At 40.4% G+C, this 24,735-nt stretch overlaps 1 protein-coding gene across 6 annotated transcripts in view; it reads right to left on the bottom strand.

The window, feature by feature from the left end:
* The window catches only part of CACNB2 (calcium voltage-gated channel auxiliary subunit beta 2), a 404,032-nt gene that overhangs the window by 129,608 nt on the left and 249,689 nt on the right, over nt 1-24,735 (bottom strand). For 4 of the 6 annotated variants that reach the window (XM_032165854.2, XM_032165884.2, XM_058432056.1 and 1 more), the window contains one exon: nt 8,939-9,058. In XM_032165854.2, coding sequence (XP_032021745.1) covers nt 8,939-9,058 — 120 coding nt within the window. Of the gene's footprint in view, nt 1-8,938; nt 9,059-9,877; nt 10,404-24,735 lie in introns of those variants that run through there. The other 2 variants (XM_032165922.2, XM_032166009.2) reach the window with 1 other exon arrangement.

Below are 24,735 nucleotides of genomic sequence, written 5' to 3'. Positions count from 1 at the left end.
GCTGGATTTTTTTTTTTTTTTTTTTTTTTCAGATGGAGTCTTGCTCTGTCGCCCAGCCTGGAGTGCAATGGCGTGATCTCAGCTCACTGCAATCTCTGCCTCCTGGGTTCTAGTGATTCTCCTGCCTCAGTCTCCTGAGTAGTTGGGATTACAGGCGCCCACCACCATGCCTGCCTAATTTTTGTATTTTTAGTAGAGACGGGGTTTCACCATGTTGGCCAGGCTGGTCTCGAACTCCTGACCTTGTGATCCGCCTGCCTTGGCCTCCCAAAGTGCTGGGATTACAGGCATGAGCCACCATGCCCGGCCAACACATTGTTTTTTTTCCCCATAAGTAGCCCTCAATTTCACACCTGCCACCTATTCTCTGGATTCTCCAGTAGTCTATCTTGTAGGTTTAAGAACATATGCATTATAGACATACGTGTATATTTCTCTCCTACCTTCCACATAATGTTCACGATAAGACATATTTTTAAAACATGTTTAATATTTTTTTGAAATAAAAAAACTATCTTCAGGCTGATGGTACATAAAGATGTTCATGTTTCTTCTTTCTTCTTCAAAGGCTAGTTAGGGGAATTCTCTCAATCTGTAAGGCATTTATGAACTAAGGCAAGATGAGAAATATTTTTTCTTTTTTGTAGTATGTTTATTGAAAACTACTTGGAACAAAACACGGTAAACTGAACTAATGCTTCCTCCTGAAAATATGTTTTTAGAAAAAGTATAAACCCACAGATACAAAGAACAGGAAACCAGATGAGAGTACGTGGAAACATAGAATATACAACGCAATGAACAAGCAGTAATGAACTAGCAGAGTAGAAAGCATTAGAATGAGAGTACCCGCAAGAGGCGGGCAGGAGGGCTAAGGAGTAGAAAGCCGATTGCAGCTGCATGGCCCTGGCAGGGAGGGGGAACTGGAGGTAACAGGCACCTCTGAAGCAAGAAGTACGGCTGGGGCTGAAAATAGCACTGCCTGGATATTGGACTTATCAGAATCCACTTTCTCTCTCCCCTCACATCTGGAAGGCTAAAGGTTTAATCTCTGGAGAGGATGACCAGGAGATTTCAGGCAATCAGAGGGATAGCTGAGAGTAAAGGCGAGTGACATACTGAACATAGGAGGATTAAATAATTTTAAGATCTCCATCCTAAGTGATGAAACTCTAGCTACCTTTTCCTGGACAACTGCCAGAAGCCTGTGACCGGTCTAATAGAGCTAGACAGGAGACTGGGGGAGTCCTCTCTGGGGCATTGGCCAGATTAAAAGATAATGGTGCCCCCTCCCACCAGTTCTTCGGTCCCTCCCCAATTACCCCATACAAGACGACCTGTCAAGAAGCTTTGCCACTGCATTTAGAGCTTCCAATCAGCTTTACAATGTTTTCCTCTTAATTATGAATAGATGATCAAAAATTAAACCTTGCCCAGAGTCAGAGTCTCAGCCCAGCAGACAGCCTTTCCTGAAACTTCACGTCTTCAGGCTTTCTTTTAGTCAAGATAAGTGATAAGCCGGACGTGTTGGAAGTAGAGAAGTTTGATAGGTCAAAACTGAATAAACTCCAGGGCACAGTGGCTCGCACCTGTAATCCCAGCACTTTGGGAGGTCGAGGCAGGAGGATTACTTGAGCCCAGGAGTTTGAGACCAGCCTGGGCAACATAAGGAGACTTTGTCTCTAAATTTTTTTTTTTTTTTTTTTCCAGGAGACAGAGTTTCCCTCCTGTTGCCCAGGCTGGAGTGCAATGGCGTGACCTCGGCTCACTGCAACCTCTGCCTCCCGGGTTCAAGTGATTCTCCTGCCTCGGTCTCTGGGGTAGCTGGGATTACAGGTGCACACCACCACACCCAACTATTTTTTTTTGTATTTTTAGTAGAGACAGGGTTTCACCATGTTGGCCAGGCTGGTCTCGAACTCCTGACCTCAGGTGATCCATTTGCCTTGGCCTCCCAAAGTGCTGGGATTACCAAAAATTTTTAAAAAAATGTTAGCGAGGCATGGTGGCACATGCCTGTGGTCCCAGCTATTCTGGAGACTGAGGTGGGAGGATTGCTTGACTCCAGGAGCTTGAGGATGCAGTAAGCAGTAATCATGCCACTGCAACTCCAGCCTGGGCAACAGAGTGAGACCTTGTCTAAAAAAAATAATAATAAACAAACCTGAAGAAAACTAGTAGTGAAGTAAAAATACTCCTCCCTTGAAGAAAAAATTTGCGTCCATAATCTCATCCCTAAAGAACCTTGCAGACTCTGCAGTTTTGGCCTTCTCTATCTGATGACACAGGATCCAGCAAGAGAATGTTTTCAAACATCGTGAAACGGGGATTTCCTCCCAAAAGCAAATTTCAGCACTGCCTGAGCATCTTGGTTTCAGGCTTGTGTTTTGTAAACCTATGTGTTTGTAAGAGATTTTCATTATCTTCTCATGTCTTCTCACCTATACTCCCTAGCTAAGAAGTTGGGGGTATGGCGAGGCACAGTGGCTCATGCTTGTAATCCCAGAACTTCAGGAGGCCAAGGTGGGCAGATCACTTGAGGTCAGGAGTTCAAGACCAGCCTGGCCAACATGGTGAAACCCTGTCTCGACTAAAAATACAAAAATTAGCTGGGCACAGTGGTGCACACATGTAGTCCCAGCTACTCGGGAGGCTGAGGCAGGAGAACTGCTTGACCCTGGGAGGCAGAGGCTGCAGTGAGCTGAGATCACGTGACTGCACCACTGCACTACAGCCTGGGTGACAGCGTAAGACTCCATCTTAAGAAAAAAAAAAAGTCAGGGATAGTGAATGTTTCCTTAAGTTCATTTGAAAACTTCTTGTTGGTGTATAAATTCCAACAGGCAGTCAATAATTTCACCACTGATGATCCTTGTGTATGTAGTCCTTATACTTCCTATAGGATAACCCAGTTTTAACCTTCTACAATAGGTGCTTCCACTGCTTCATAAGCTTCATGAAGATGTATGCTTTTGCAGCTTCCTACAGTTTATTTTCACTTCAAATATAGCAATGAAATAATAGTCATTAAAAATCAAACATTTGAAGAAAGTCTCCATTATGTAAAAGTAACATCAAATATTTAAAAAGCTTAAACAACAGTGACAGCACAGACAACTTCAAAAAAATTAGTATCTGAAGAGACATAAGAGAAAATATTATGGCTATGGAATAAAAACAAGAAGCTATAAATGAAGAAAAGAAGAAAGCTCTTGGTAATTAGACATTTTGACAAATATAATTTTAGCAGATGGGTTAGAAGTTGACAAAAATTCAGGTACAACAAAAAGATGGAGAAAAAGTGAGAAAAATGATTACAGAGAGGCTCAAGTCAAATATCTCACAAACCAGAGAGCCAATAAAAAGAGGAAAACATAGGGGAAGAAATTATTCCAAAAAAAAGGACAGTTTCCAGAAATGAACTGATCAGCTCTTCACAATGAATGTATGAGAAGCCAAGTACAATAAACAAAAAGGTGCACACCAAGGCATGTCATGCCAAAATGTCAAAATACCAAAGGAAGATCAGTTCTTAAAATATCAGAGAATTTTAAAAAACCAAACACCACACTTAAAGACAGAACAGGCCGGGCATGGTGGGTCACATCTGTAACCCTAGCACTCTGGGAGACCGAGGCGGATGGATCACTTGAGGACAGGAGTTTGAGACCAGCCTGGGAAACATGGAGAAGCTCTGTCTCTACTAAAAATACAAAAATTATCTGGGTGTGGTGGTGTGTGCCTGTAATGCCAGCTACTCTGGAGGCCGAGGTGGGAGAATCGCTTGAACCCGGGAGGTGGAGTTGCACTGAGTTGAGGTGGCACCACTGCACTCCAGCCTGGGCAACAGAGGGAGACATTGTCTCAAAAAAAAAAAAAAAAGATAGAGCAGCAGGGCCGGGCTTTAGAAGACCATGAAGTAAACCTTCAGAAATCTGAAGAAAAACATTTTTCATTCTTGAATACTATAACCAGCTAATTTATTAATTAAACTTGAAGGTAGAATGAAGACATTTTCTCAAGAAACTAACCTTTCTCTGGAAGGGTCTATGTTTTCTTGCTGCAGAGCCTTTACTTACACTGACCATTATATACACTGTATTCCAGGGCCTGGGAGGCATTTCTCTCTTCTTTACTTCCCCCTTTGTACTTCAAGAGCTAAACTTCATCTGTCCATCCTGTAAGGCAGCAGTCCTCCACCTTTTTGGCACCAAGGAAAACAATTTTTCCATGGACTGGGGTTCAGGGATGGTTTCGGAATGATTCAAGCACATTACATTGATTGTGCACTTTATTTCTCTTATTATTACATTGTAATATACAGTGAAACAATTATACAACTTACCATCATGTAGAATCAGTGGGAACCCTGAGCTTGTTTTCCTGCAACTAGATGGTCCCATTTGGGGGTGATGGGAAACAGTGACAGATCGTCAGGCATTAGACTCTCATAAGGAGTGTGCAACCTCAATCCCTTATATGCATAACTCACAAAAGGGTTTGCACTCTTATAAGAATCTAATGCTGCCATTGATCTGACAGGAGGTGGAGCTCAGGTGGTTATGTGAGCAGTGGGGAGTGGCTGTAAATATAGATGAAGCTTCCTATCTGGCCGCTGCTGTTCACCTCCTGCTGTGTAGCCTTGTTCCTAACAGAACACGAACCCCTGCTGTGAGGTCTATTTTTTAAGCCACCACCTCCTCCAAGAAGGATTTTCTGTTCCTACCAGTAGGATGCAGTCTAAACCTGGGTGCTCACAGAACTCTCTATCCCTCCCTTCCCCACAATGTATTGTATTCCACCTTTTACGACCGCGACTTTCTCCCAAAACAAACAATGAAAGCTTCTCACAGGCAAAAGACCTGCCCGTTTCTTCTTTGTGGCTCTGGCCTTGCAGTCCCTCCTACTCACCAACTGTGCCTAACATTTTCCTTAATGTAGTAGATATTTAATGATAAAAGAACAATGGATTCAAGATTAAAGGTTATTCTATTCGGCTAAGAAGATCACATTGAGTCCATCGTGTTTTTTTTTTTTTTTTTGGACAGAATCTTCCTCTGCTGCCCATGTGACAGTAAGAGATCTCAGCTCACTGCAACCTTTCCCTCCCAGCGTCAAGTGATTCTCCTGCCTCAGCCTCCCAGGTAGCTGGGATTACAGGCATACCCCACCAAACCCAGCTAATTTTTATATTTTTAGTAGAGACAGAGTTTCACCATGTTGCCCAAGCTGGTCTCAAACTCATGACCTCAGGTGATCCACCCGCCTCGGCCTCCCAAAATGCTGGATTACAGGCATGAGCCAGTGTGCCCGGCTGAATCTATCTTATCTCTGCTTCAATTCCTTCTACATCCAGATTTCCCAACTCAGCGTCCTGCATATAGGGCAGAAGGCATCGTTTTTGAGGATCAAAGGAGATAAGAAAAAAATCATTATTTCAATTAAAAAGAGATGATCATGTGACCCAGCAATTTCATTCCAAAGTACATATGTATGTGAAATGAAAACATACGCCCACACACACAAAAATATACACAGGAATGTTTGTAACAGCATAATGCACAATACCTAAATGGTGGAAACAATCCAGATGTCCAAAAGTAGCCAATCACAAAAGACCACCTATCATAAGATTTCATTTATATGCAATATACAGAATAGACAAATCTGTAGACACAAAAGTTGAATAGTGGTTCTAGGCCTGGGGACAGGGGGATGGTTGGGGAGAATGGAGAGTGACTGATAACAGGCTTGGAATTTCTTTATGGGGCAATGAGAATGCTCTAAAACTGATTATAGTGATGGTTGTACACCTCTGAACATACTAAAAACCACTGAATTATACACTTTAAATGGGTGAATTATATCTCAGTAAAGATGTTTTCAAAGAGAAGATCAACTTGGGAATAAATTAGATTCATATATTACTTGTCTTTAAGGTAGTATCAGATAGCACAAACTGAAATGACCAGGATTTGCAAAGTATGCCATAACTGTACAACATCAAAACACACATTTGGAACCAGAACATAGCACGTTAAAAAACAATGTCATGTCAGTTGGTATTTACTGGCCTCAAAATTAACATCTAATCTATTCACTGCAGAGTTTAGTGGCTAAGAAAAGCCTTAACAAAGTGGTAGTGGAGAGTAATAGGTTTATTGACAGCACAGAGTACTTCGTTATATAACCTTTTGTAGGTCACTTAAATTTTAAAAACAGTATCTTCGGTCTCACTTCTTGCTAATCACGTTATTTCATAGAGGTATTATCAGGCAATTAGTGGATAATGTGTTTGTATTTGTACAGGACCAGGATCTGAAAGCACTGCTAAGGTCATCTGCACAGACTTACTTATTACATGTGATCAGTAGGGTGAGTAAAAGCACGGACTTGTAAAGTCTTTTTGTTTGAGAGATGCTTTGATGGTTACAAAGTAAATGTAGAAAATGTCTGATTCTTCCAAAATGGCTGTGCAAAGTGTTTTTAAGTATTTAAAGTTAAATAGCATGAATTGTTATGTTTTTAAACTTTAAGGCTTCATTTTCACATAGGTTTCACAAAGGCACAATGAAATTCTGGAAAAGAATGAGGTTATTTTTATAGATAAAAATAAGAATTTATAGAGGGAACTAGCCTTCTACAATCCCTATTTTGCATTATTTCTTCAAGGATATTGGGATTAATAAACCAGATTTACCAAACCATGATTTTAATATAAAGGAAAATTCAGTCCTCATCTTTGTATCTTTGAGACATATTTAAATTCTCACTTACCCTAGTGTATCTCATTTGAATACATCAAAGGTTTAAAATATTGACCTAATTTTAAAGAAAAAAAATACAAATAAACGATTTTTTTAAAATTTTTATGGGTACGTAGATGTATATATTTATGAGGTACATGAGATGGTTTGATACAGGCATGCAATATGAAATAAGCATACCATGGAGAATGAGGCATCCATCCCCTCAGGCATTTATCCTGTGAGCCACAGTCCAATTACATGCTTTAAGTTATTTAAAAATATACAGTTAAGTTATTATTGACTTTAGTCACCCTATTGTGCTATCAAATAGGTTTTACTCATTCTTTCTATTTTTTTGTTATCCATTAACCATTCCCATCTCACCCATTAAATAAACTATCTTTTATTAAACATAGGAAATAGCTTTTCAATTATTTTGCTTTTGTTTTAAAGTCTCTTCATTTTCTTTTGTCTTCTTCATCATTTCTAACTATCAACTTTTTAGGCTGTAGGACAAGAAACATGACCCTGGTTTGATTTAGGAGCAACATTTCGATCCATGCTTGGTTAAAAGACACTTTAAAAGTTCTTTGCATCAATGTCATTTAACTCATGACATAGCCACAGAGTCATGAACAAAAATGCCCCAATTACATAACAACTGAAAACCAAACCTACAGTCTATTGGGCTGTATCATGATGGAGTATGAGCCTGAGAAACTGTTCAATTTTGGTATGTGAAACTTACATGAATAAATTAGCCGCAAATAGAACAATCTTATTTTCGGAATACAAATTGTAGTTTTTTTGTCCTGTTCTTTACACACAATGCAAAATATAGAATATAGAATTCAGACTCTCAGTTGCAACCTATATTAACTACAGTGCCGACTGTCATACGTTATTTAATGTTCTTCATTATTTAATTTCAACTTCACAATGTTCTAAGTGGCTAACATTGGTAGAGCAGATTCATTGATGGCAACTGGGCCACATCCAGTTTTATCAGTTTCCACCATCACAAAACCCTCCCTGCATCTGCTATTTATGAACTGCCTTTCAGAGAAGACTGTCAGTCCTGGAGAAAATTTCCCTGCCAGGCGAGGTAAGAACATCATTCTCATATACAAAAGTACTGCTTTTTAGAAGTCAAGGTCTCCTGGCAGTTCCTCAGTAGACTTTGATGGCAGCCGCACTAGAGGTCATGAATAATGTATTACATAAGGGCTGTCCATGCATTCAAACCAGAATCTCCTAACCACAATTCCCATAGCAACACACATAGATTTTACTCATCTCAGAGATGAAGCAGCCAGTAGAAATGCTATCCTGGTATTTCTAGCACGATCAACAAGGCACTTAGCCTTTTTCAAGACAAGTTTTTCAAAGGAAAATCAACAACCATGTTAAAATAGGTTCATTAAGAAGTGACTGAGTATCCCACAAACCAAGCTACCTTCAACTTGAACAATCTATGCTTTAGAAGTAGCCACTATTCCAAGGACAGCATGGGGAAAAGAATTCAAATCATTGCAATGAGTGAAATGAGGCACAGCCTGAGATAAATCCTGTTAACTATCTATTTCATAGCTGCTTTGCAGTCTCCCCTCCATATATACACACTTTATTGAGATGGGATGGAGAAGAACATGTTCTAAGAGAAGAAACTTTTAAAAATCAATAAAATCCTCTGTTGCTTTTTGAAAAGCATAATGTAATCCATTTTGAAAATAAGAGGATACTAATATAAAACACCTGTGAAGTAAAATTCAGGAGAAAAACTGTTCAAGTCTAAGAAAATAAACAATAGCTTGAAGTCAGTCTGTTTTTTTTTTTTTCTTAACAGAGGTATAGTTTACTGGAGAAATGAAGTAAAACGTGTTGATATAAGGTGCAGTTTTTCCTCTTGGCAAATTCAGGGATCCTTTTGTATGTGTCCAAATAAGCCATCCACCCACAGAAACGAGTTGCTTGGATTATAAAACAACATAGAAGACCAGTCTTATACACCACACTTCCTTTTTCTACCAAAGGAAGAAACCAGGCTTCATGTTTAGTACCTTTCTAAAACCAGACAATGAAACGCCCTAATAGATCAAACAAGCTTTAGGGGAAACTCCCACAGGTGGTCTATCGGGGCATAGCATAACTTGCAAAGAAAGATCTTGGCAGGGAGGAAAAGATTTTACCTTTGCTTTTTCCAACTGTGCCTGGGCCTGCCGCTCCGCTTCTCTGCGCACTGCCTCCCGGTCCTCCTCCAGAGATACATCGGAATCGGATGGACGGCTAGTGTAGGAGTCTGCCGAACCCTGGAGGGGAAAATGTACATTTTAAAGTAGATTCAATCTATGATGTTTGCATTGGAAAAGTCTCATCGACACAGCAGTTAGCTTCCCGGATTGTTCTGTACGTTCCTGAAAAGAGGAGAAAATAATTCATTTTGCAGAAACCTATCTAGAAAACCATGCTCTGGTTTGCAGACATTCAATAGAATAGTTGTGTCTACTGAGTTGCCATTCCTTCCCAAGCTTTATGTTCCAAAAAAACCATCCTTCCTGGAAGCCAGAACAAGTTGGTTTTATAATTAAACAGCTTGATGGTGCAGTGCAGAACTGAAGGACAACGATGGGTTTCAAGGATAGCTTCAAGAACAATCTACATGCTAAAGCAGGTATTTAAAACTAGGAGGACATTAAGCCTAATAAAAACATGAAAGAAAGTCTGAATTATAAACTTGAACTCTCCAAAATGTCACTACCATGATTCCCACTTTAATCTGAAGAATCTTTGTTTACCTTTTTATACACCTGCAATTTTCTCTGATAAAAGTGTAACACACTAGCAGCTAACTTCACTCCATCTTCCAGCAACACATTTTAAAATACCTTTACCTAGATTTAATAAAAAAGCCGTCTACACAAAACATCTGCCTGGGACAGCTCATCTGGCAATTAATCACAAAGTAGGGAAAGGAGCTCGGAAAACAAGAGGAATCTCTCCAGCTTCGCTCTCCTGTAATCATGATCCGATTAACCAAATCAAACCACCCTGTCTACCTGCACTCACTGCAACAACAGAAAAGCAGAGACAAAATAACCTCTCCCCCCAACGAAAGCCCTTGCGCTTACACAGATATCAGAATTCTTCAGCCTTCCTCCCTTGGCTCTTTTCAGAAGCCTGATCCAGGTGGCCTTCATGAGCCAGACAGCGCCTTTATCGTCCGCAGCTGCAGCCCCGGGCACAGGTTCTCAGTGCGCGCTGAGACCCGGAGAACCCCAGCTCCTTTCCTATCCATGCTCTGGGCAAGCCCCTGTTCTCCGTCCCTTTCTGCCTCCGGGGCTTTCACTCCCTGCCCCAGAGGACTCCCATCCAGGGAGATTCTTATTTTCCCATTTCAGGAGGGGCTGAAAACACACACTCGAGTGCTTTATATTGCTTTAAAAATAAAGAAGACAAGTGCATTCAAAAGCCGAGCATCAACTCGTTCTAAACTTAATGCATCTCATGACCCTAAACATTCTCTTCCCTGCGCTCAAATTGTTAAAGGAAATTAGTTGTAAAAGAATCGCAGAAAAAAAAAAAAAAAAACTAGTGCAAAAACGTATGCAGTGACATTTGCAAGTGCAAAGTTCAAGCCTTATCTTTGGAGATCTCGAGGGGGAGGGGGGAGGCGGAGGGAGGAGAACGCACTCCCACACTGGGCATGCTCCATATGTCGCCTTTTTACGCAGATGCTCACATCACACTGTTAGTCTATGTCAAATTGCCATTTTACATCCGAAGTGTAAACAGCTGGAAAGGTCTCTTCGGTTCTATAGTAATCGGGCTCGTGGTATGTGAGTCTGTTTTTGTTTCAGATGAAACCTCTCAAAAACAAAGCATGAGATCGTTTCCTTTAATAATCCCTTTCCATTACCTGCTCCAGAAAGGGTGTCCTATGCCACAAGGAGGTTCACAGGTAGTAAATATCATATGCAATATTGCATAGCAAAAATCAAATAATGCTCGTCAGTCATAATATAACACAGGTCTTTATTGCTTGTCACTTTCCAAACAAGATGCGCGAGAGAGACGTGGCCATTTAATTAGGACATGAAAGTAATCACAGCTCTATAAAGCAATGAGTTTAACGGAGCTCAAAATGACTTCGAACTGCTTCTCCAACTGAGAAACTACCATTTGAAATAAAGCCACTGGCATAAACAGCAGTGTGAATTGTTATAACCATACTTACAAAGAAATTTCAAAGCTTGGTTAATTTATTACATGGAGTTAAAATTCACAGAATAATTGAGTCCCAACTCTGCTTGTAGATGAGGTGAGTGAGGCTGAAGAAGGAGACACTAAAGTTATTAATTTCCTGTACTAATGAAATTACATTTTAAAAGTTTACTTATGAAGAAATATACACTTTGTTTTCTTGACATAAACAAAATGCTCTCATTGTAGTCTAAACTGCATTTGTTTGAGTGTGGTGGGAGAATATTTTGTACAAATAAAGATGAAAAAATAAGTGTTCTTAAGAATACTTGAGAACCACAGCTGGCTGCAGTTGCTCACGACTGTAACCCTAGGACTTTGGGAGGCCAAAGTGGGAGGATTACTTGAGCCCATGAGTTCGAGACCAGCCTGGGCAACATAGTGAGACCCTATCTCAAAAAGTCTTCCTCCCTCCTCCTCCCTTCTACGCTTCCTCCCTCCCCACCTGGCACTCTGCACTAATATAATCTTCAAGACCCAAATACTAGAAAATACATAGAATAGAGGTTTCAGAATGAAAGTTAGTGATCAATTGTACCTCAATTGTGGTATCTTGACGTAAATTAATAGATCACCTATTGTTATGATGTGAATGTAAAATGCATGGGGGATAAAAATGCATTGCAAACTCTTTGTTCAAGCAAATTTACAAGGGAGAAATGAGTGTGTCAACACAGACACACCTGGTAGGGGATTCCTGATCTTCCTAGAGGGCTTCTTACAGTAGTAGTAGCACACTAGAAAATTACCAGGAAGCATAATTATACCCCATAAGGGGCCCCTGTCCCCACTGTCACCAGTCTTGCCATGTTAGACCCAATCACCCCACCGCAGGTTCAGGTCACACCTCAATGAAAAGGCAAAGCTTCTATCAGGAAGAACCCAGCAATGACAGGAAGTACATAAAGAGAGGGCCGCACAACACCCACACATAATTTTGTGCGGTCTCATTCCCTTTCAAATAAAATAAGATATAAAAAGTCCTTTGCTAATATTCAGATGGAGGTTTTACATTGCATAGTCACTTTGAGACCTCTTTCCAGGTTTAAATAGCAGTTAAAAACAAAAGTCTCTTCAATGACTTTTGGCAATGGCTTGACTATTTTATAATATAGGATATGACTACCAACTGATCTTTAGAGTAGTTCATAGAAGCATAGAAAGAGCTGGATTACCTTCATTCCTTGTATCTCTGATACTACATACTTTCACACACAAACAATTTTTCTTTTTTTTGAGACAAAGTCTCACCGTCATCCAGGCTTGATAGAGTGCAGTGATGCAATCATGGCTCACTGCAGTCTTGACCTCCTGGGCAAAAGTGATCCTCCCGCTTCAGCCTCCCAAGCAGCTGGGAATACAAGAATGTGCCCCCATTCCTAGCTAATTTTTAAATTATTTTTTGTAGAGATGGGTCTCACTATGTTGCCCAGGCTGGCTGGTCTCAAACTCCTGGGCTCAAGCAATCCTCCTGCCTCAGCCTCCTAAAGTGTTGGGATTACAGGTGTGAGCCACCTCACCCGGCCTCAAAATATTTTTCACTATGGAAGTTATATGCACCCAGCATTGAAAGAGACACAAATAACGATCCCCGGAAAGTTTCCCATCCAAAGACAGCCACAGTGAAATAGTAGCATGTTTCAGTCTCTGAAGCTGTTGCATGTTTGAAAGTCACCCTCCTGACATATGCCTTGCAGTTAATCTCCTTTCTTCTGGGAGTGTGGATTTATGCAGTTAGAAGTGATATATCTAATTAAGCTTTTACCTTTGGAAACATATGGACTTTCTGGGTCGTCGTGCCTCAAGTAGTCTTCAGTCGGGAACAGCTGGCGGTCGTTTCCATAACTCCGGAATAGGTTCATTACAAAATGTACCCTTGATCCGTAGGGCTCTTACAACGTGATTAGCTGGTGTTTTGCAGTATTTGTCCTTGTCAGTGCATCACATTTCAGCTACCCAGATTTCCTTTTCTACATCTTAATACCTGCATTTCTATTTGGACATTTCTAAAAATGTAACTTGTACTACTGTGTATTAATAATTCCTCCCAGGATCATCACCTTTTATCCTCAGAGCTCTCACTTTGTGAGTTCATTGCTCACAGGAAAATTGCATATCATTGGATTAATTTATGCTTTTATCTACTCTTCAATTTCTTTTTCCACTTTTTTTGTTTTGTTTTGTTTTGTTTTGTTTTTGAGACAGAGTCCTGCTTTCGCTCTGTTGCCCAGGCTAGAGTGCAATGGTGTGATCTCAGCTCACTGCAACCTCCATCTCCTGGCTCCAAGCAATTCTCCTGCCTCAGCCTCCTGAGTAGCTGGGATTACAGATGTGCACCACCACACCCAGCTAATTTTTGTATTTTTAGTAGAGACGGGGTTTCGTTCTTTTTCCACTTTTATGTCTAATGTTCACACAAGAAAGTGTCACCCTTTCTTTTTTCTTTTTTTTTTTGAGATACTCTCACTCTGTTGCCCAGGCTAGAGGGCAGTGGCTCAATCTCAGCTCACTGTAACCTCTGTCTCCTAGGTTCACGTGATTCTCCTGCCTCAGCCTCCAGAGTAGCTGAAATTACAGGCATGCACCACCACACCTGGCTAATTTTTGTATTTTCAGTAGAGACATGGTTTTGCCATGTTGGCCAATCTGGTCTTGAACTCCCGACCTCAGGTGATCTGCCCACCTCGGCCTACCAAAGTGCTGGGATTACTGGCTTGAGCCACTATGCCTGGCCACCCTTTTTCTTTAATACTTTAAAAAATTTATATAGTTTGCTGTTTTGATGCTGTACTCTGCTGTTTCACAGTCATCTATATTTTCAGCATCAGTATTTTGGAGCATTCTTGTATTTTTCTCTTTTAAAGCCCAAAAGATAAGAGTTGTAAGCCTATTTCATAGCGGCATCTTGGATCCCAAATTGTGTCTTCTCTTTCTGTAGGAAATCTTTATACGAAGCCTTAAAGCCATGTTCTTGAGCAAACTCAACTTTTTATGAATCCAAAGCCCAGTCTGATTCTAGGCAAAGCTATAACTCATAAAAATCCTCAAGATTTTAGACCACCTCCTCATGCATAGGACGATGCTGACCCAATGGCAAATTCATTGCCTACTGGTCAGGCCCACATATTTTAAAATAAAGCAAAATGGGGCCAGACACAGTGGCTCACACCTGTAATCCCAGCACTTTGGGAAGCCGAGGTGGATGGATCACCTGAGGTCAGGAGTTCGAGACCAGCCTGACCAACATGGTGAAAAGCTGTCTCTACTAAAAATACAAAAATTAGCCAGGCGTGGTGGCACATGCATATAATCCCAGCTATTCGGGAGGTTGAGACAGGAGAATCGCTTGAACCCGGGAGGTGGAGGTTGCAGTGAGCCAAGATTGTGCCACTGCACTCCAGCCTGGCAACAGAGTGAGACTCCGTCTCAATCAATCATCAGTCAAAATGGGATAGACTTCAGAGGGCCAGGACCAAGGGGAAAGGGTTCTATCTTGTATTGTCTGTGGGGGAAGGGAGATAATTCTTTCATTTTTCATGGTGTTGTCATCTCTTTTCACAGTTTAGAATTGCCTTCTGTTCTCTGGTGCAATGTAGATGTAAGAAATCTGAATTGCTATTCTCTGCTTTACTGATTTCTTCATAAATAAAATCAAAAACTATGGGCTGCGTGCTGGCTCATGCCTGTAATCCCAGCACTTTGGGAAGCAGAGGCAGGCAGATCACTTGAGGCCAGGAGTTCAAGACCAGCCGGGGCAACATAGTGAAACCCCATCTCTACTAAAAATACAAAAATTAGCCGGGCATGGTTGCAGGCGCCTGTGGTCCCAGCTACTTGGGAGGCTGAGGCAGGAGAATCACTCGAACCTAGGAGGCAGAGGCTGCAGTAAGCATAGAATACAACACTGTACTCCAGCTTGGGCGACAGAGGGAGACCCTGTCTCAAAATAATAACAATAAAATCATCAACCATGTACTGATAAGAGATCCTGACTCTAAACATTGAAAAATGACATAGCGTGCCAAGATGAGGTACAGTTGCATAAACATTGTATACCTTAGTTTGCAAATTGTCATGTAATTATTATTCAAATTCATACGATGATGAAAATCTCAAATGCGATTGACCTATCATTTAGCCGAGTGTCAAAATAGTAACAGAAGTGATAGCAATACATCGCTGCAGGGTCATCCCTGTGTGATACTTTTATGATCCTGTAAAAGCCAAAATGTCAATTTCAATTTTCTGAAGACAATATGAAAATTTATAAACATATAGCTACAGGATGTACTAATGAAGAAATTAAATTTTATTTAACAACTCCCCAAACCACATGCAATTATTGAGTACTTATTACTTTGAAACTCTGTGCTGTAACTGTAAGCTAAATACTGAAAACAGGACTGTAAAAAGGATTAAAGCTTTCTGTCATGAAACTTAATATCTCAGTGAAGAAGAATGATTTTTTTAAAAAGGCACCAGAAAAATAACGGCTATGAGAAACAAGAAAAAAAGCTGAGATAATAAAATGGTGGGAGGGATGGTATTTTAGTTAGAGTAATAAGATGACAGTCTGCGATGACACTAAGCTGAAATCTAAATGATGAAAGAAAAAACTCAGCCCTGCAACGCATTGAGAAGAGGGATGTCCGGGCAGAAAGAACAGCATATGCAAAGGCCTTGTGTACAAGAAATGCTTGCATGTCTGAGGAATTGAAAAGAGGTCAGTGTATCTAACACGCTAACATTAATTTTTAGTAAGATTTATTTAAACTTGCTCAGTCTCTCTCTCTCTCTTCTCTTTTTCTCTCACTCTACATGTGATATATACTCAGGCACTCCTGGAATACACATGTGAGACTCCATCGACATGGGATTACCTCCCAGAAAAACTCCTTCAGCCTGTGTGAGTTCCTTAATTAAGAGTTACATTTAAGTTGTTGTTAGCAAACTCCACGTTACTGGAAACATGATGTCTCCTGAGAATATAAACAGAGTTCTTGTATTTTCTTCCTTCTCAGTCCAGCACAATTACTTAGAGGCTAAAAGAGTGTGTTTTGAAGATTGTTCTGTATTATACTCATAATGAGGATAATCAACTAAGATCAGGCTATGCACATTTTAATACATCTTATTAATGATAATAATTGCAAATATTTCATAAATGCTTACACTGTGTCAGGCACTGTGCCGATTCACAAGTATTACCTAATGTAATTTCGATTATCTTCATTTTTACTGATGAGAAAACTGAGACATAGAGAAGCTACCTGAGCAAGGCTACGAAGCAGGAGACTCATTGCGTAGCCAAATGCAAGTCATACAAATAACTCCCTGGCTAATTCCTCCCTTTGTAAAATGAGTATAACAATTTGGATCCACAGAGTTAGAAGTAAACCTTTAGCAGTCAAATTTCAAGTGCCATGTATGCGTCTGCTCACAAAAAGAAAAGCTAGGACAAATTCCTACATGCATCTGATGTTTTTGTTCATCAAAAGCATATTTTTTTCTGTTTGTTGGTCATAGGTATAGCCATTTCTAACGATCACAAAGGCATCGTGATAGTTTCGTAATGCTTAGCTATGTCTTTGCTAAGCTTTAGGCATGCTTGCTCGCTCTCTCTCACACACATCTTTATAAATTTTCAAATTTGGGCCAGGCGCAGTGACTTATGGTGTAATCCCAGCACTTTGGGAGGCCGAGGCAGGCAGATCACCAGGTCAGGAGTTCAAGACCAGCCTGGCCAGGAGACCAGCCTGGTCAATATGGTGAAAACCTGTCTCTACTAAAAATACAAAAATTAGCCAGGCACGGTGGTGGGCGCTTGTAATCGCAGCTACTCGGGAGGCTGAGGCAGAAGAATTGCCTGAACCTGGGAGGCAGAGGTTGCAGTAAGCAAAGATCGTGCCGTTGCACTTCAGCCTGGTGACAGAGTGAGACTCCTACTTGGAAAAAAAAAAAAAAATTCAAATTTGATCTTTCCAAAAAGGCACAATGAAAGTACACCGAGGGTTCATTTTACATTCATTAATAAAATGCTGTTTTGTGGAAAGACTTGGCTGCTCCTCTGAAATTTTCCTCACTTCAGAGTATCTCAGCATCACGAAGCATTCATTACTTATCTACAAGGGAAAGTAGATTAGAATCGGAAAACAATAGGATCCAAGACACCGGCTATTTAAGTTTTTCTCTCTTCGCTGAAAATGAATAGAACTTTGGCAAGCTGGCCTTCAGTAGTCTGGTCGGCAGCTCATCCTGCCTGAAACTGGCTAGGATTTAAGTGTCTTCTTTCAGTTCAAAAGGAACAGTTGCTGGTTTTCAGTACTGAAGCTGAAGTTACTATAAAGTACAAATAGTAGACAAAAAGTTCAGAGACGTGACTTTCATTTTTTTAAAGACGAACATATCAAAATGCTGTTACCACCAAATTATTCCTTAACGTGAGGGTATGATAGCTGTTTACAGTTTATAGAAGAGCCTCTGCTCAATATTTGCAAAATTTGACATTGTCCAAAAGAACCATTTTGAAAAAGATAAAATTAGACGGGAAATTTTGATATTATTTTGAATTTTGGATTTCAGTCACAGGCTAAATAATTTTAAAAAAATTAGAACATTATGTATGTGTATGTGTGTGCTGGGAAAATGTACTAGGCCTTTAATATATATCTATTGATGATGATAGATGACATGTTTTTTTTTCTTTTTTCTTTTTTTTTTTTTTTTTTTGAGATGGAGTCTTACACTATCACCCAGGCTGCAATACAATGGGGTGATCTCGGCTCACTGCAACCTCTGCTTCCCGGGTTCAAGTGATTCTCCTGCCTCAGCCTCCTGAGTAGTTGGGATTACAAGTGCCCGCCACCATGCCCGGCTAATTTTTGTATTTTTAGTAGAGACGGGGTTTCACCATGTTGGTCAGGCTGGTCTTGAACTCCTGAACCCAGGGGATCTACCTGCCTTGGCCTCCCAAAGTGCTGGGATTACAGGTGTGAGCCACTGTGTCCAGCCAATGACAAGAATTTTTTCATGCTAATATAGTTTTTTATATACAAACTACCTTATCAGTTATGAAATTGAAAACAAGTAGGCAGGGAGCAGAAAAATAGTGGCTTGGGAGAGTTGAACTGTCTCAATACATAGCTGCAGAAAATTCAATTAAATGGGAGAAAAGGAGTGAATAAATTGTATGTAGGGAATTTTTGGTACAGAAATTCATGCCGGTTACAGATACTCCAGAAACTTCATGGATGTCACTAAACTTAGGGTTTTTCTATTGAATCATTCGAATCAGCAAACTCACGTGATTATTTCTCTCTTCCTAAGAAAACCTTTCCTTGACTCCATTTTCTCTGCCAGCTCTTGTCCATTTTCCCCCCTCCTTTGCAGAAAAAAAAATGCATAGAAAAAGTTGGCTCTGCTCCCTCTAATTCTTCTCTTTCTGTTCTCTCTTAAATATACTTCCTCCTATTCCTCCTACCACTCCACTGAAACTGCTCATCAAGGTCATCAATGATGTCTCTAGGGCTACACTGATGGCTGATTCTCAGTGCTCATCTTACTCCAGCAATCAGCAGCCTTTAACATCACTGATCATCCCCTGTCCTCTCTTCATTTTCTCAACTTGACTTCCAAGAAACCACTCCCTCTTGGTCTTTCTCTTTTCCCATTGGCTGTTCCTTCTAAGTCTCCTTTGTTAGTAACTTCCTCTTCCACTGATTTCTACACCCTCTCCCTGCCACCTCGCCCTCCCTCCTTTCTGCTCTAACCTTGTTGGGCCCCTTGATGTTCCTCAGAGGCACCAGACACTCTCCTCCCCTAGATTTCTACCCTTGTAACTCTATCACCTCCTCTAAGTCTTTGCTCAAAATCTTTCTCAATGAGGTCTTCTGCAACCATCCTATTTCAAATTGTAACCCCCACTGCCTTGCAGCAGTATTTCCAATCTCACTTACCCTGTTCTACTTTTTAAAAAATAGTGCTTTTACCTTCTTTTTTTTTTTTTTTTGACAGGGTCTTACTCTGTCACTCAGGCTGGAGTACAGTGGCACAATCTTGGCTCACTGCAACCTCTGCCTCCCGAGCTCAAGGGATCCACCCACTTCAGCCTCCTGAGTAGCTGGGACTATAGGTGCGCACGACCATGCCAAGCTAATTTTTCGTATTTTCTGTAGAGATGGAGTTTCACCATGTTGCCCAGGCTGGTCTCGAACTCCTAGACTCAAGAGATCCATGTGCCTCGTCCTCCCAAACCGCTGGGATGACAGGTGTGAGCCACCACACCCAGCCTATTAGTGTTTTTACCTTCTAACATATAATTTACTTAGGATATTGTTTAGTATATGTCTCCCTTGATTAGGATATAACACCCACGAGGGTGGATTTTTTTAAATGTTTCACTTACTCCTATATCCCAAGTGCCTGGAATAGTGCCAGGCATGGAATGCACACTCAACAAACATTTGTTGAATGAATGAATAAGGACTGAAAGAGAGAAAACCTCTTCTTTCTTACATCCTATAGTTTAAAGCTCTCCCAATCTACGAGAGAGCTCTCCCAACCCATTTTAGCATTCCTAAACATTCTTAAACATTCCTAAATGTGCTCATGTCTCTTCCTTAATTAAAAAACACAAACAGAAATGTGACTTTCCATGATGAATGGATGATAAATATTTATAATGAATAAAGAATAAAACAAAGGCTTCAGCTTGAAGCTATCCCCAGTGTTTTATCACAAACCTCCACAAATGCCAACTTAAGTAACTTCGTGCAAATGTCAACTATAGGCCAGTTGATTAAATAACCATGTTTCATAAAAAGCAAGCCACTCCAGAAACAGTCATTGTACTTGAAATTTGTTTAGCATCCTTTTTCCAGTGAATCTAAGGGAGACTTTATGTTCTGAAAATATGATTACAACTTATTTTTTGTGAAGCTTCTTTTCCCATTAATTCTACTTCTTCATTCCAGGAACTTAAAGTTCCAATCCTAAAAGTACCAGTGACTCACTGCATAGCCAAAGGCAAGGCATGTAAATAATTCCCTGGCTAGTTCTCTCATTTGTAAAATGAGTATACTAAATTCAAGCTACTAGAAAGAAGGCTCTTGCAAATTTTCTTACAGATGGTTGCGAATATATTGTAAATATAACATATTGTGTGAGTGATTGTTGATTTACTTCTTATGCACTACCCCTGACACTCCTATAGAGATGGACTTCAAATTTACAGCAGAAAATGTGACTATACATATAACTTACAATAATTCAGAATGTTTCAAAAAATCAAGCCAGTACAGGTAGAAGATATTTCTTTAAGCGGTGTTGGGTAATATAAAGGAATGCAACTGAATAACTGGACAAATAAAACTCTAGAATATCTTAATAGGCTTTCTGCTACCAAAGAAAGACCATGTTGGCCGGGCCCCGTGGCTTATACTTGTAATCCTAGCACTTTGGGAGGCCAAGGTGGGCGGATCACAAGGTCAGGTGTTCAAGACCAGCCTGGCCAATATGGTGAAACCCCGTCTCTACTAAAAATACAATAATTAGCCAGGCATGGTGGTGGGTGGTGGGTGCCTGTAGTCCCAGCTACTCGGGAGGCTAACGCAGAAGAATCACTTGAACTCGGGAGGTGGAGGTTGCAGTGAGCCAAGATCGTGCCACTGCACTCCAGCCTGGGCGAAGGAGCGAGACTCCGTCTCAAAAAAAGAAAGGCCATGTCAAAAGATGGTACATCCAAGTGCCAGGCCTTTTCTTGAGCAGCGAAACAATCAAACAGATGAATCTGGGCTCTTTCCTTCCAAGGTGAGTTCTCCCAGGTGGCAATGAACAATTAATCTACAGGCATGAATGAATAACTTATGTGTTCTCCAGGTAACTACACACCTGTGAAAAGAGATATGGCTTCAGTCCTTAAATATTTTACTATGTAACATTTTCTTTGCATATATAAAAGGCACACTAATTGATAAGTAAAACAGCAAGAAATGAATTGATATAAATAAAGGATATGAATAGAAAATTCACCAAAAAATCAATTAGCCATAAGCATCTGGAAAAGATGTTCAACCTCATTAAATTAAACACAATACCATTTTCCATCATGAAACCAATGCTCTTTGCAAAGTCCCAATTCACAATGTCAGGGGGACACACTTAAATTGATACTTTCACACCTTGTTGATAGTTTTTGGCTTTCATGCAACCCTTCGGGAAGAAAATATACCTTCTGTGTGTATCTAGACATGCATTTAGATGTACCTAGGCTAATAATTTCACTTCTGGGAACTAGTGTAAAAAAATTTTAAAATTATGGTTCACATACTTAGTAGACTATTAGAGAACCTTAAAAATAGTTACAAAGACTAAAGATGATTACAGGCAAATGTTTATGATGACTATTTGATAAAACCAGAAAACAACAACAAAACCAAAACTGAATCATTTCTATATATACATACATTCATGTATGTAAAACAAGTAACAGAGGCAAGGCACAGTGACCCACGCCTGTAATCCCAGCACTCTGGGAGGCCCAGGTGGGAGGATTGCATGAGCCCAGGAGTTCAAGACCTGCCTTTGCAACATAGGGAGACCCTGTCTCTACAAAAAATTTAAAAAATGAGCCAGGCATGGTGGCACCCGCCTGCAGTCCTAGCTACTTGGGAAGCTGAGGCAGGAGGATTTCCTGAGCTCAGGCGTTCAAGGCTACAGTGAACTGATCCTGCCACTATAATCCAGCCCGGGTGACAGAGTGAGACTCCCATCTCAAAAAAAAAACAGAAACAGTAACAGAAGAGATAAGGTTGGATTCCATTTTCTCAAAAATGTTGGGAGTTCAGTTAAATTCTTTTCCTGTAATGTTCCTATGTTTGTGAATAAGAGGCCCTTCCTATTGCAATTGAAATTTCTCACAAAGTACCCTGAAAATATTTTTGATGTTGCAAAAGAGATGATTTATACATACTCATTTTCTGTAATTGATTGATTTGACCTTCATAGTTGTTTGCATATGGGGAAGGGAGGCAAGGGGCAGGTCTCCTGACAGCCTCTTTATGCACATTAAAAACAGTAGAACAAAGTAAAGGTTGCTATGGGAATCATGACAGGTAAGAAAATAATTAAAAGTACTTAGACATAAAATTTTATGATTATGAAGTAAATTTCTTTGTGTATAACGCATAGAAATGATTATTTAAGTGTCTACCTGAAATACTGGATTTTTCTCCTATGATTGCTTAAATAATTTGTTGGTACTAGGTTAGGTACTTAAGCAGGCCAAAATGACTCAGTAATTTGGTAGTAAAATATTAATATACTGTTCTAAAAGTCTAACCTTCCGGAAAGATATGACTTTGGTTCAGGGAGACTTAATATTAAAAAAACAGGCTACACCATCCGGGATTTGTCTGGAAAAATGCCAGTGGTGTGGAGTATTCAGAAATAAAGCACTGGAAAGTACCCTAGGGACCTAATAGAGTTAATGCATCCCTTAAGCAGCAAACCCACCTTCAGGAGGTGATTTCAGAACTAGAGACAATCTGGTTCATTCACCTCTGTGTTTTAAAAAGGCTGTAAATTTTAGATTATTTAGCTGGAAATGTGCCACTCGTATATAATATTAATATTAGAAAATCTAGACTATGTTCAGAACATTTAATAAAATACTGGGCATATACCATTGGTCAAAAGTAGTTTATATCCTATTTCTTGGCTTGCGAATGAAAAAGCATATTTTGTTGCATGAAAATACCTGCTCTATTTTGCATGTGAAGGTGTAATGGACTTTAATGATAGCAAAACTTCCATCAAGCAGGGCAAAAATGGCCTGACAGTTCGGTAAGAAGACAGTTTGGTAAGGATGAGAAATGGCTTGGGCCAGGTACAGTGGCTCACGCCTATAATCCCAGCATATTGGGAGGCCAAGGCAGGAGGATTGCTTGAGCTCGGCAGTTTGAGACCAACGTGGACAACATAACGAGACCCCATCTGTACAAAAAATTTAAAAATTAGCTGGGCATGGTAGCACACACCTGTAGTCTCAGCTACTTGGGAGGCTGAGGTGGGAGGATCACTTGAGTCTGGGAGGTGAAGTCTCCAGTGAGCCTTGATTGTACCACTGCACCCCAGCCTGAGTGACAGAATGAGAGCCTGTCTCTAAAAAAAAAAAGAGAGAAAGAAATGGCTTGGTGACTATGCTGACAGCTGCCTGTTGACTTGCATGAGGGTGACCACAGTCTCACAGCCTGGTAGTATATGCATATGTTATGTGATGTGCTAGATCCTTCTACTATTAAGACACATACCTGACTCAGATACTCCAAACCAAAAACGCACCTACTGGCTTTTCTGCTTCATTTAAATGACCATCACTGGATATGATGCACAATCAGTCTTATTACTATCTTCTTATCCCAACACATATATACAGTAGAATGTAATACTCATAGGAGGGCAGGGAGCTTGTTTTGTTTACCTCTGTTCCCCAATCCCAGAGCACTCCCAGTGGACATGAGGGAAGAAGAAATGACTGGGGTTCCCAGTCGAGTGAGGGAGACACATCACAGAGGCAGTAACACAAAACATTATTTCATGACAGTTTTGATAACTACTATAAAGGAAAGGCATGGGGCGCTATGAGGGAAGATGGCAGGCAGATGAAGATGGGACTCAGAAGAAGCTTCTAAAGGGAAATAGATCTTTAGGCTGTGTTTTGCAGCTGTCAGGAAACAGTCATAGAAACAGGAAAGGGAACAACATTCCCAGGCAGAAGGATCAATGGGAAGGGGTGGAGGATCTTCAAGTTTCTAAGGAGCAAGAGCTTAGTGACCAAGATGACAGCTCTGAGACGACTCAGCTGGATCTGCCTTCTGAAACTCAGTACTTCCAGTTTATACCAGAAGTATTATACACTGTTATTATACACTGGAGCGTTTAATTACAAAGGGAATTAAATGATGATAATACTGTTACTGCCTTAATTTCTTCTGGATGAACACCTGGGATCAACTTTCATGATCCTTCATCATCATCACATTTACATCCAACCATTCTGTCAACAATTATCTACCATGTGCTGGGCACTAAGGATCTAAGAATATAGATGACATATTCTCTGTTCTCCAATAGCTTCCAGTATCTGGCTCTCTTACCAACTGATACTTGAAACACTCCAAAACATAAAAGCTATACATTTTACTACATCAGATTAAAAATCATAAATAAAGGCAGGGCGCAGTGGCTCACACCTGTAATCCCAGGACTTTGGGAGGCCAAGACGGGCAGATCACGAGGTCAGGAGATCAAGACCATCCTGGCTAACACGGTGAAACCCCGCCTCTACCAAAAAAAAAATACAAAAAAATTAGCCGGGCGTGGCGGCGGGCGCCTGTAGTCCCAGCTACTCGGGAGGCTGAGGCAGGAAAATGGTGTAAACCTGGGAGGCGGAGCTTGCAGTGAGCCGAGATCACGCCACCGCAATTCAGCCTAGGTGACGGAGCGAGACTCCATCTAAAAAAAAAAAAAAAAGAATCATAAATAAAAGAGCAACAGTAAAGTTGCTCATATACTGATGATATATACAGAATATGTCATCATATGCTGATGACAAAAGTTTGATGCCTTCATATATTAATATGTCTTATAATCAATAAGAAAAACACCAACAACCCACTAGAAAAATAGGCCAGAAAAGCAGGGGAAGGAGAGATATTCAAAGAAAAAG

Source organism: Hylobates moloch, unplaced genomic scaffold (assembly GCF_009828535.3).
Source record: "Hylobates moloch isolate HMO894 unplaced genomic scaffold, HMol_V3 SCAFFOLD_2, whole genome shotgun sequence".
Taxonomy (NCBI): domain Eukaryota; kingdom Metazoa; phylum Chordata; class Mammalia; order Primates; family Hylobatidae; genus Hylobates; species Hylobates moloch.
The sequence above is the reverse complement of the archived record's forward strand: the minus strand, read 5'-3'. Positions and strand labels throughout refer to the sequence as shown.